The 13,713-nt window shown below is 31.3% G+C and overlaps 2 protein-coding genes across 4 annotated transcripts in view; one reads left to right on the plus strand and one right to left on the minus strand.

Moving 5' to 3' along the window:
• The window catches only part of Prp16 (pre-mRNA processing factor 16), a 46,486-nt gene extending 44,928 nt beyond the window's left edge, over positions 1 to 1,558 (plus strand). For both annotated transcript variants that reach the window (XM_064357369.1, XM_964523.5), the window contains one exon: positions 1,304 to 1,558. The gene's annotated coding sequence lies outside the window, so the exon portion shown is untranslated. The remainder of the gene's footprint in view (positions 1 to 1,303) is intronic.
• Positions 1,559 to 2,300: 742 nt separating this feature from the next.
• The window catches only part of Taf1 (TBP-associated factor 1), a 28,295-nt gene continuing 16,882 nt past the window's right edge, over positions 2,301 to 13,713 (minus strand). For both annotated transcript variants that reach the window (XM_008193197.3, XM_008193196.3), the window contains exons 16-20: positions 6,441 to 7,427; positions 6,241 to 6,383; positions 3,148 to 3,276; positions 2,923 to 3,088; positions 2,301 to 2,809 (exon numbers count right to left, since the gene is read on the minus strand). In XM_008193197.3, the coding sequence (XP_008191419.1) occupies positions 2,364 to 2,809; positions 2,923 to 3,088; positions 3,148 to 3,276; positions 6,241 to 6,383; positions 6,441 to 7,427 (1,871 nt within the window). In that variant the 3' untranslated portion in view covers positions 2,301 to 2,363. The remainder of the gene's footprint in view (positions 2,810 to 2,922; positions 3,089 to 3,147; positions 3,277 to 6,240; positions 6,384 to 6,440; positions 7,428 to 13,713) is intronic.

Raw genomic sequence — 13,713 nt, forward strand, 5'->3', positions numbered from 1 at the left:
AAAACCAGCAATCATATTTTGAAAGAATCTGGAAGAAATAGAGAAACACTGTTGTCTTGCCACATAAATCACTGCAGAGGCCGAAAAACTCACTCTTTTCATTAAAATGTGTTCTTTTTTTAATTACAAGTGTTATTTTAACAATTGCTATCATTTTTTATTTATTTTTTGGTCAAAGTTGAGGCGGTAAAAAGCTAACGTTAGATAAAGACAATATTTCCAAAGCTAATAAAACTTTATTAGTTCGATATTTTTTAAAGTAGCATGTGTTACAACACAAAACAAAAATTAACCCTTCTTGCTATGAAAACAAATCAAGTTAGCCCTGTATTCTCAGAACAAATGGAGATACAAATTTGATAAACACCTCAAACGGTAGAATTTAAATACTATGCGACCATTTGAATTTATAATTAGGGTAGACGGTTTATTTCTTGTGAATAATAAACTAGTGCAAACTTAGGGGAAAATGTGTTCTAATTAAATATTACTTTCAAAATGTTACTATTTAACACTTCAGCTTGATTAAATGTGTTATTAACCATTTTGATCCAAATTAAATAACTATTAAAACCTTCTCTAATTATAAATTCAACTGATCACATGGTACAGGTGATTCAAAAGTGTCGGACAAATTCTCGTATGACGATGAAAGACGTTCATTTAAGCTCAAAAATGAAGTCAAATGTTTTTTTCAAGCAACTTTTTTTTAATATTTTTTAATTTGTTTTTCTTAGCAACGGAATCGATGTGTTTGTCTTTTGTTTATTCAAGGATGTCGGATTTAATTTATTGTAGAATTTGTAAGTTTTTTAATTGTTCAGCACATCAGTAGATATTAATTGTTGACTTTTTCCAACAGATTGTTTAATGTTGCAATAGCTGTAATTTTGGTTAACTAAAGTCAAAAAAAATATGACTGAAGCATAAAAAAATAACTTCGAAGAGCTCTCGTGAAAAAAGGTTCATACATTTTTTTGTCACAGGAACTTTTATTTCAGTTTATTGTCCTTTATATCAGCACCCGAAGATTGTACGATACTTTTGAATCACACTGTATACTAAATTTCAATCAGTCTTGATGTACAGGTCTTCGCAAAGTTGAGGCGTTCCTTTTAACATATCTATGCATTATTATTAAGAGTTTTAGCCTTTATCAACATTTTACTAAGGTGTTTTAGGCTAAAACTTTTAAAAACAATGCTTGCTAGCACCTCTTAGAAGGAACGCCTCACCTTCGCGAACACGCTGTATAGTTTTTATAACATTTAACCTGTGATTTAACTGTATCCATACTTTTCAGCAATCCCGTATGTAGGAAACGGACTTTGCTGACTTCAGTGTCTGAAGGTTGGATGAAGAAGAGTTGCAGCAGTAATAGATGAAATTGTTTGAAAGATACATTTAAGAAAACGAATCGAATAAATATAAAGAACCTCTTCTACATGTGAATATCTTGTGCCAAGTTCAAGTTCAGTTTGAAGTTATGATATTAATGTAAATGTTAATGTTAATACATGATTCGACAAATTTTCTTAATAAATTATACACCATAAGATACCAGTTGCATTGGCTTGATTGGTGATCCTATAAGAACGTAGGTGTTCCACATTAAAACATAAATAAATCTCAAAAAATATCCGAAGTGGTTTATGGTGGAAAAATTTTTGTTAAAAATTGCAAAATATAAAAATCAGGATTCAGTATCAGGATCACAGGAACGCGAAGAGGTCTTTTGAATTAAGGTCGGTAAAATAGAAACCTGTAACAGCGCCATCTAGCGGAATCGAAATTTACTTTTCCGAAAAACCCTTTTGCATTTCTGTGATCCTAATACAAATTCTGGTTTTGGCCGATTTTGAGATAATTCTGTCACAAAATATCAAATTTCTGCTAAGTTTTAAAAGTATCAGGAGCAGTATTAGGAACACAGGAAGATGAAGAGGTGTTTAGGATTTTAGAGAAAAATTTTCTGGTAAAACTTTCAAAATTCATAAATCGGGATTTTGTATTAGGATCATAGGAACGCAAAGAGGTGTTTTGAATTTTTAAGATCGGTATTACAGAAACCTGTAACAGCGCCATCTAGCGGAATCACACCATACTTTCTCGAAATTCCTTTTTGCATTCCTGTGATCCTGTTACTAATCCTGGTTTTCGCCGATTTTGAAGTTATATTTTTTTCACAAAGCACCAAATTTTTCTCTAAAATTGCTAAATTTTAAAAGCATCAGGAGTAACATTGGGATCACAGGAACACGAAGAGGTATTCCAGGCGAAAGGAGAAATTAAAAGACCACTTTGTGCCTACATTATATTTTACTTCAATAAATATTTAACAATATAAAAACACTAAACAAAGTTTAGAACCACAGATCCCCTCCATCATCCTCCTCTTGCACCGGCGCCTCCCCCACATTATTCCCCCCTTCGTCCTCACTCTCACTCACAGCGAGATCATCATGAATCTTCATCGCACTGTCCTGCGGCTGCAACACCGTCTCATCGATTTTGATTTCCTCCTGTTTATGCATCGGCAGTCCCGACATGAGAAAATCAGACGGATCATAGTTCGGATCCACGTCCATACTCTCCTCCTTGTACACCAAATCAGTACCATCGCCCTCATTTTGCTGGTAGTAACCCATCGAACCCAACTGTACCATCGCTTCGGCCGCCTGCTGACTGTCATCGTCGGCGTTCACACCCTCCATGGGCATTTCGGCCGAAATCACCAAACCGCCCTTGTTATCCTCGAACTCGTTCAAAGGGACCTCGTCCAGCTCTTCCTCGCTCGAAAATTGCAAATCTAAAATAAAAATCATGCAAATTTGTATTTAATTCTGCGAGTCCATAATGCAATTTTATAGCAAAATTAACAAAAAAAATTCTAGAGACAGAGTTCAAAAAAACAACACGAACCTTCTTCAAGGATGGCAGCCTCGTCCTTCTTTTTGCGTTTTCGCGGCCTTGACACTGAAGCTGTAACGTCTTCACTTGTTTGTATTCCGCCTTCTACGTCCACATAATCGTAATCGTCGATGTTTGATTTCATGAACAAGCTGTGGTCGGGAGAGCTTGCCTGGCTCTAAAAATCATCAAATAATTAATTAATGAAAAATCGAAAGGTAATTAAAAATGTATTACAATTCGGTCAGGTTCTGCAATAGTGTAATTCTCTTCTTCCCCTCCCATCCAGGCTTGATCGTCGTCTTGCATCGCTCGTTCTTGTGCCAAAGAAATCTTATTCTCTAATTGTGTCAAATGTTCGTCGTACTAAAGATAAAAAATAAAAAACAAAAATGAGTCTAAAGTAGAATCTGGCACTCATTGATCAATCAATTTTGTGATCAAAGTGGCATATAACTTTAAAATTAAGTTTGCACTAAACTATTGTACGAATTTTTAAATATTTTGCTAAAACGCCAACTTTAGCGGGTTGCGGTGAAATAGTTTCCTTAAAAAAATGAGCACGTAAATCGAAAATGCACCCCAAAACATTTAAGCATTGCAACAAAATTCAGCGAATCAAACTAACATCTTTTTGCAGATAATAGCAATAACAGATAATATTTTTTGTTAGTGACGATGTTTCCGGATATTCTTACACAATTATTGATGTGCCGTTTTATTTTGTTTAGTTTCGCATTGGTTGATGTCGCGAACGGACGCTTCATAAATTTATCAAATTACATTAAAATTTGAATCAGTAGGTGTGTGAATTTTCGAGTGCCTAATGAAAAATTTAATAGTGTGCCAATGGAATAGTTCTCCGGAGAGGAATGGCAGAAACAATCCGGATTAAAGGGTTAGTCTGCATTACATCTACTTTATTTAACACTTTTCGTAACCTAATCTTCTGAAATAGTTATTGTTATTACATTGAATTTGTAATGTTTTCAACAAATGTAGTAATGACACTGATTTTGTTGTTCTTTTTTAAATTTCAGTAGGCTTGCTAGCAGAAGTAGATGTCATAAGGTGAGTCCATTATTTTCCGGTTATCGACAAGTGAAGTGTGTGAATTGTGATTTTTAAGTGCAAAACAGTAAATACTTAATAAAATTTTAACAAAAGTAATTGTGCTGTGGACAAAATGTATGTACTACATCTTTTGAACTATTTTCTAAAAAATAGCTGCAAGAAATATTAAGATAATTAAATTAAATGAAACAGTAAATATTTGAAATTAAAAAAAATATATGTAAAGAAGCATGCATTATTCTTCATTCGTAAATTACTGAGAAACTTCTAAATGTGTACATTTTGTAAAAATATACTATCCAAAATCAAAAAATCACTTAAGTACGACAAAAATATTTATTCTTCTTTTATAGTTAAAAATGCAATTATCTTTCTTCATATTGCCGATATTAATCTAACGTCAGGTCACAAGCAGTGTATTTTTAACTTTTCAAGCATTTAAAAACGTTCTTAAGCCATAAACTAAATTTCAGTAAACCAGCTCGAACAATCGTTAAATTGGATCGAGAAATAAATTTCTTTTTACCTTTTTTCATTTTTGAGTTTTAACAAATTTTTCTACCAAAATAGCAATTATTTGCAAGAAATGATATAAAAAAATACCCTTTGTGAGCGTCTTAACGCAATTCCAACCAGAAACGCAAATATTTCGAGGAATCTCAAAAATAAACCAAAAATTTACCAAATTTTGGATCGAAGAGTGGTTAATTTCTGTCGAGTTTATGCCTTTAAGAACGTTTTCGAATAAAATCAAACCAAAAGGTCGCTAAATTGGGTTGAAAACGATAAAAGTTTCTTTTTGGGAAATCATCGCCTTTAGGGTAAATATTTAACAATTAACTTTGTTAGTTTGTTGGAGCTACTTGTATTATTTAGGGTTGGTTTCAAGTTAATAATTAAATTATTAAAATTAAATTAACTCAAAAAATCGATGTTATCTAGCTTGTATTATTAAGCGGTTAAGCACGTTTTTTCTGGATATCCCCAAATCAAGGAACAATTACTAAATTACGCCAAAATTTCTAAAGGATTTCCTGTAACTTAGGCCAAAAATAATTAAAATGGGTCAAAAATGGTTTCATCTTTTCGTTTTTCAAATGGTTAAGCACGTTTTCAGACAAAAGTACGACTATTTCTAAGAACTTTCTGTAAAATAATTCAAATAATTAAACTAAGACAAAAATGACTAATTTCTTGCTAATTTCCTTAAAAAAATACCCCAAAAAGTTTCATTTTTTGCTTTTCCAATGTTTAAAGAACGTTCTTCAGACAGAATCGCAATTATTACGAGGAATTTTATCCAAAACAAGGTAAAAAATGACTACACTACATTATATCCGCGAAATTCCTCTAAACAGCAAACCCGAAAAATCACTACTTGGACAAAATTTGCTGTAATTTTTTGTTTTCCCGAGCGTTTAAGCACATTTTTCAGTCTACGATGCTATAATTTCGACGATTTTTTTCTAAGATAAGCCGAAATCACTACGTTATATCAAGCAGTTCTTCTTATTTTGACCAGTTTTAATGCACATTTTATCAGCTAAGAAAACTTTTTTTCCATGAGATTTCAGGAAATCAGGCTAAATTAGAACAAAAACTACCTTCTTTTATAATTTTTTTCAACATTTAAGCACGTTTTTCAGACATAAATGCAATTACTTCGAGGAATTTCCTCCAAGACAAGGTGAAAAATAACTAATTAAATCAAAAACGGTTATTTGCACCTTTTTGAACGCTGAAGCACAGTTTTTCACCTAAGAATTCTGCAAGATTTCTAGAAATCAGACCAAAAAATGAGACTACTTTTGAATTTTTCTAACGTTTAATCAAGTTTTTCCGCCAAAAATGCAATTATTTCAAAAAAAAATTCCTCCAAAATAAGCCGAAAATCACTAAATTACTTTAAAAGGTGTTATTTTTGTCTTTGCGCGCATTGAAACACATTTTTTCATGGCTGAATCACTAAATTACACCAAAAATGGATATTTTTTTCGGTGTTACACAGGAATTTCGTTAAAAATAAGGCAAAAATCAACAAAATTATGTAAAAAAGTTATGTAAAAAAAGCCGCTAAAGCACATCTTTCGCGAGATTTATATAAATCACGTCAAAAAATCACGAAAACACTGTTTTTTTTCATTTTTTAAGTGTTTAAGCGCGTTTTTGAAACAAAAAGGCAATAAATTCGCGAATTTTGTCAAAAATAAACCAAGATTTTAACTCATTATTCAACACACTGTACATTACACTTACCTCATCCAAAGTCGCTTTACAAATCTTAACCAACTGTTCCGCCTTTTCAGTAAAGGGTGAATCTCGTCCATTGTACAAAATACAATTTTCCAAAATTTGTTCAATATCGACCAAAAACTCATGCCTACTGTGATACTTATGCGCTAAAACAAAACACAAATGAGAACGTATATCAAATTTTGGATTAAACAAAAACAAACCGGCAACTTTTTTCGAAATCGTTTCCAAATCCATCGGCCGCTTGATGATACTATAATAATCCTTAACCAATTTTTTATTAACCGGTTTGAGAAACGGCCACGATTCCGACATGGCTTTCAATTTCGTGTTAATCACATTGTCTAGGATAAACGTCAAGGCGACTTGATCATTGTCGTCAAGTAGTGGATTAATCGCCTTCTCGAGCCTCATCAGCCTCTCCTCCTTCTCGCCCAACCTCTCGACACATTTGTTTAACATTCGTTGCGCCGCCACAGTTAAACTACTTTTAGCCCCGTTATAAAGCGTCGAATTCTCGACGATTTGGTTGACATCGGCTAGGAATTCTTCCCGACTTTGGTATTTTTTCTGGCGCAAATTCTCGCGAATTGTCTGCAAATCCATCGGCCTTTGCACAATGCGGTAATAGTCCATCACTTTCTTCGGATTGACCGGAAACAGGAAGGGCTGAACGTCGGGCATGTCTCTCATTTCGTTCAAAATATTCTCCAAAATTGTGGACAAGACGACCACAGGATCGGTCCTTCGCCGATTCGCCGTTCGATTGTGTCGCTTCAAATAGTCGCAGTGCAAGTCGGACATTCCTCTTCGTCGTCGTTTCGCGTTCATTGCCTCCTTGGGGACTTTCAGGAGTAACGTTTTCCGCTTCATCTCTTCGGCGTGTTTCAATAATTTGCTCGATAATTTCACTTTGGTTCCGTCAATGTTGACCAAATCTTCGTCGTCGGTGTTTAGCTGTTTTTCGATTTCTTCTTCTTGTTCTTCGGTCATTGCGACGTTCATGGGGGCGTTGGAGCCGCTGTTTTGGTACAAAGGACACGCTTTGTTGGTACGCATGTGGCCCACGTTGCCACAAGCGCCACATTTTAGCTTCAAGTCGGGTTTTAATTTGGTTTTTCGGCGCGATTTTGGCGGTGAAATCACCGTAGATTTGTTGGGGGAGATGTTGAAGGATTGGCTCGAAGGACCTGTAATTAAAAAAGTAATTTTTTCGTAGCGTTACACAAAAATTTAATAGTATTGCTTTCCTACTATCCCACTATTACTATTCATACTATCCCACACGTATTAAATCTGATAAAGAAACTGTTATATTTGATGCATTTTTTAATTATGATCTTTGTCAGTTTAATGTTTTTGATAATCCCATTGGTCATGTACTTGACTTATGCTTTTCTAATAGTGATAGCATTGTTATTGAAAGGCCCAATACAGTCATTGTCAAAGAGGATCTGCATCATCCTCCATATGAATTTGTGATATATAGCTGTGATGAAACCTCTAATTATTTCTGTGAATTATTTCTTGTAAATAATTTTGTATCCTCTATTGACTGGTCTTTTATTGATAATTTATGTGATATTAATGCTAGTGTAGAATTGTTTTATAATTATTTATATTTTATATGTGATATTTTTGTACCCACAAAACGTAGACGTAAAAATAACTTTCCAATATGGTTTAATGATGAGGCTAGGCGCTTAGTAATTCTAAAAAAGTCATTACATCGTGAGTATAAACTGAGTAATGATCCTAATATCTACGCTACATTTGCAAAGGTTAGGAAACAGTGTAAAGATGAAATAAACAGTTGCTACAACAGTTATATTGGACAGACAGAAGATCAAATAACTTCTGATCCAAAGCATTTTTGGAAATTTATAAATCACTTAAAAAGTAGTAATGATCTCCCTAATATAATGTTTTTCAGAGGTCAGTCTATCATGGGTGTTAGCAATATTTCTAATACATTTGCGATTTATTTTGCCTCAATATACAAAGACTGCCAAGTTTCACTTACTGGTACAAATTACTTCAATATTACTAAAGACAGTGTAGATATAAATAATATTTTTATATCTGAAAACACTGTACATAAAGAACTTTGCAGTCTAAACATCAGGAAAGGAGCAGGACCTGATGGGTTCCCTCCTCTGTTCTACAGAAACTGTGCTAACTCCCTTGCAGAGCCTTTGACTCACATTTTTCGTAATTCACTTGTATCTGGTATTTTTCCAAATTTATGGAAAATGTCTAATATAACTCCTGTTTTTAAGTCGGGTCTTAAGCACGAGATAGAGAACTATAGACCTATCAGTTTACTATCTGTCCCCGCCAAGTTATTTGAGAGCATTGTATCCAGTCAGTTGTTTTATTTATTTAAAAATGTTATTAGCCCATCGCAGCATGGATTCTTCACTGGCAGATCTACTCAGTCTAAGCTTTTTGTGTTTGTTAATGACATATTAGACGCTTTCGAGTCCGGGTTTGAGGTGCATTGCGTCTACACCGACTTCAAGAAAGCGTTTGATTCGGTTAGCCACTCTGTATTATTACATAAGTTAAATTTATATGGTATAAGCGATCCATTTTTATCTTGGATCAGAAACTATCTTACTCATCGAACGCAAACTGTTTCAATAAAAGGTTTTAAATCTTTTGTCATTAAAGTAACCTCTGGTGTGCCTCAGGGCTCCATACTTGGCCCTTTACTTTTTAACATATTTATTAACGATGTTGGCAGTGTTATAAAATCTAAGTACCTATTGTATGCTGACGATCTAAAGATGTATAGGGTAATAAAATCTTATAAAGATATAAAGATCTTACAAGAAGATATCAAAGCTCTTGAAGGTTGGTGTAAAAGCAATGGCATGGAGTTTAACACCGATAAATGTAAGACAATGTGCTTTAGCCGTAAAATACATCCCAATAGACACTCGTATATGCTAAATTCAATCGAATTAAAAGAAATTAATTTTATAAAAGATCTTGGAGTATTTTTGGATACAAAACTTTTATTTACATATCATTATGATTACATCCTATCTAAAAGCAGAAAAATGTTGGGGTGTATAAAAAGATGGACGGCTGATTTTCGCAATATTAGGTCAGTCACAATACTCTATAACTCTATGGTCCGTTCTATTCTTGAATATAGCTGCATCGTTTGGTCGCCTATATATATTACTTATACAGATCAATTAGAGGCTGTGCAGACTAGTTTTCTAAAATATGCTAAATACAAACTGTCTACTAATAATGTCATTTTGAATAGCTTAGATGATGTGTCATCCTATCTATCTATTATACCCCTAGAAAAAAGGCGTACGCTACATAAACTTTGTTTTATGTTTAAATTGGTTAACAGCCAATTAGATTTACCAGACATATTATGTAAAATTAATTTTAATGTACCATTGGTAAACGTTAGATGTCCGGAATTATTTTTTGTTTACAAGAATAAACACAATTATTCCTATAATTCACCACTTAATAGTTTATTCTTGGAAGCAAATAAATATGCCAGCAAAATAGATTTTTTTGGTTCCTCCTTGTACAGATTTAGAGCAGATTGTGTTATGAATATGAAAGTGTAATTATTGTTTTTTTTTTGCGTTACTTATGTTATTGTAAATGCTTCTTAGCGTCAATAAAGTTATTATTATTATTATTATTATTATTATTATTTTCTCATTGTACACATTTATAGTAAAGAAAAAACAAAATTAAACCAAAATTAAATAAAAAAAATGCACCTTTCTCATACTTTAAAAAATAAGCTAAAAGGCATTAAATTCGATTGAAGAAAGTGTTATTTCTGCTTTCTTGAGCTGGATAATCTTCATTTTCTCGTAACATTTCTCTAAACCGGACTGAAAAATCCCTGAATTTTACCTTTATTGAAAATAACAAAAAAAAGGACAAAGAAAATACAAGAAAAAAAGAGGGTAGGGAGTCACATTTCTCTGAATAGCAATTGTAATTTTTTTTTGTTAATTAATAAACTCTTTTTATCAAAGTAACAAATCGTAAAATTTAAAACAACAATATTTGATAAAAATAACAATATCATACAAATGGTTGTCCAAATGTAGCTACTACTAATCAACATAAAAAATGTAATATCTTTTAGATGCAGTTTTCAAGAAATAAGTAAACCTAGCCTAGTAAAACATTTATTAGCTGTTTTAAAAGTATGTAAAAGCCAACGTCGCATTTTCTCTCAAAATTAGTTGTTATAAATTATTTTTGCGCTTCAAAAAATTAATAGCTAATTTAATTTATAGTTTTATTGAGAGATCTAACCATTAATAATTATTTTACATTTTAATCAACCTTATTTAAAAAAAATATTGTAAAATTTAGGCAAAAGAGGACATTTTAAAACCCCATTTAAGAACATTTTTGGGTTCAACAAACCCAAGTTTTCCACGAGATTTTTTTAAATTGAACTAAAAATTAGTATTGCTATAATGTTGCTTTCATATTTTTCTCATTGTACACATTTATAGTAAAGAAAAAAACAAAATTAAACCAAAATTAAATAAAAAAATTGCATCTTTCTCATACTTCGAAAAATAAGCTAAGTCATTCGATTGAAGAAAGTGTTACATCTGTCTTTTTCGAAAATTGTAGTTCTTTCTTGAGCTAGATAATCTTTATTTTCTCGTAACATTTCTCTAAACCGGACTGAAAAATCCGTGAATTTTAGCTCATTTCCAGCGTTTTATCATGTTTTATAGTCGTAAACGCAATACTTTAGAGAAATATTTTGTAAAAATTCAACCAAAAGTCAACAAATCAAGTCAAAAAGGGTGTTGCTTGTGCGATTTCGAGTATTTTAATGCTTTGTTGACAAAATGGTACTTACTTCAAGAAATTTCGTCAAAAGTAACCAAAAAATCACTAAGTAATGTCGAAGATTGTGTTTGATATCTTTCAAAGGTTTTTCGGTCAAAAACGTAATTATTTCAAAAAAATTCGTCAAATATAATTTACCAAAAATGGTGTTATTTTTTGACTTTGAAAATTTGAGCACTTTTTTCAATCAGCATCATAATTATTTGGCAAAATTTCGTTAAAAACAAATCGAAAAAGTACTAAACAATGTCGAAAATTGTGTTAAATGGGGAAAATCTTTCTTTGTGACATTTCGCTAAACTCGATCAAACATTACGAGGTCAAAATAGTTATTTTAACTTTTCAGTTAAACTTTTCAGCACATTTCAGTCAGGTTTTCTAGAGCGTAAAAGTAAGAATAAGCACGTTCTTGCACTAAAAATTCAAGTTTTTTTAAACTGAAAAACATTAACAAATTGTTGCACATTAAAAAATCGTAAATTTATTCAAAAATGCTTTATAGTTTGAGTTTTTCAATAGTTTTCCCACACTTTTCATCCAAAAATGTAATTACTTAGACGAATCCGTCAAAACTAATCCAATCTTTATTAAAAATAGTGTTATTTTTGTCCGTTTGTTTTTTGAGTTAAGAATTCAGTTTTCTCGTAAGATTCCGTTAAACCGGACTGAAGAATCGCTAAATTTTTGATTAAAAATCCTTGTCTTTTCCGGAAAAATTTCAGTCAAGTCAAAAATGGTGTAACCTTCGAGCATTTCAGAAAATTACTTCGTGAAATTGCTTATAAAATAAAGACACAAAAACCATGCAATTTTTTTATTTTATTTTTTTTTAGAAGTTTGATTATTTCTCTAAATAAGACTAAACAGTTAGCTAAATTATGTAAAAAGAATTTTTTTTTAATTATGAAATAGAGATGATGTCAATGAGACAATTTCTTACTCTAGAGTATTTCTAGTCAGAAACGCGATTATTTCAAAGGAATTAGGTAAAAAATGATATAAAATATTAACTATTATAATTCTGAATGTTGAAACGATTTCAACGCAATTATTTCGCAAAACTTTTGTCTAAAATAACAAGAAAAATTATTAAATAATGTCGAAATAATGCCCTTTTTCAACAGTTTAAGCACAATCGTGAACTGAAAACTGGGTTTTTCGCTAAAATGGGTTAGAAAATCATTAAATTAGGTCAACGTCACAAACATAAATGTAAATATTTCAAAAAATTTTAAACATTAACACGTTTTTTGAACTGAAAGCTCGCGATTGTTTAATAATATTTTTCACTAAATGGTAGCTAAGAATCTCTAAAACGGGTCCAAATGATTTTAGCTTTGTTTAAGAATAATTTTCAGTCAGAAAAGCAATATTTTTTTGCAAAATTTTACACAAATCATGATGTCAAGAGCTGCGAAAAATAAGAAAATTAAGTCTGAAACGACAAAAATTTTACCTATTTCTAAAACCAAATTATTTAGAGAAATTGAAAAAATTCATAAAATAAGCTGAAAATTATATTGTCTTTACCATTTCTCAATGCTTAAGTACGTTTTCGGGCTCAAAATTAAGTTCTAATTATATATTTTTACTTTTCAAGCGAATTAAAACGTTTTATAGTCGAAAATATTATTTAAAAAAAATGGTCAAGAATGAGCCTAAAACTCATAAAATTAAATCTAATAAATAGATTAGTGTTATTTCAAGCTCTTCTTCAAGCGTTTTTAAAAATGTTTATTAAATGAAAACTAGTTTAAACAAAAAATCGATCACGACATTGTTTTGTTGTCCTCGAGCGTTTATTACACTTTCCAACCAACTGAAGAAGTTTCGTAAATAATAAATCGATGATTTTTTTTTGTTTGCTGGGCATTTAGGCATATTTAAAAATAACAAAAAGATGACAAAGAAAATGCAAGAAAAAAAGAGGGTAGGGAGTCACATTTTTCAGAATAGCAATTGTAACTTTTTCTTTTGTTGATTAATAAACTCTTTTTATCAAAGTAACAAATCGTAAAATTTAAAATAACAATATTTGATAAAAATAACAATATCATACAAATGCTTCTCCAAATGTAGCTACTACTAGCTACTACTTCTAGTCGACACAAAAAATGTAATTTCTTTTAGATGCAGTCTTCAAGAAATAAATAGTCAAAGCCTAGTAAAACATTTATTAGCGGTATTAAAAGTATGTAAAAGCCAACGTCGCATTTTCCCTCAAAATTAGTTGTTATAAATTATTTTTGCGCTTCAAAAAATTAATAACTAATTCAATTTATAGTTTTCATGAGAGATCTAACCATTAATAATTATTTTACATTTCAATCGACCTTATTTAAAAAAAATATTGTAAAATTTTGGCAAAAGAGGACATTTTAAAACCCCCATTTTTGGGGTGAACAAACTCAAATTTTCCACGAGAGTTTTTTAAATTAAATAAAAATTGCTATAAGAGGTTAAAAATGACATATTTTTCTTTTTGGAGCATTTTAGCAAGTTTTCCATTCGAGAAACTTAGTCACATAAATCCAAAACCACCACCAAATCAGGTTATTTTTGTCTTTTTCGAGGATTTAGCAGATTTTTGAGTTCAACAAAATCAAGATT

The sequence above is a fragment of the Tribolium castaneum genome, chromosome 1, assembly GCF_031307605.1.
Source record: "Tribolium castaneum strain GA2 chromosome 1, icTriCast1.1, whole genome shotgun sequence".
In the NCBI taxonomy this organism is placed as follows: Eukaryota; Metazoa; Arthropoda; class Insecta; order Coleoptera; family Tenebrionidae; genus Tribolium; species Tribolium castaneum.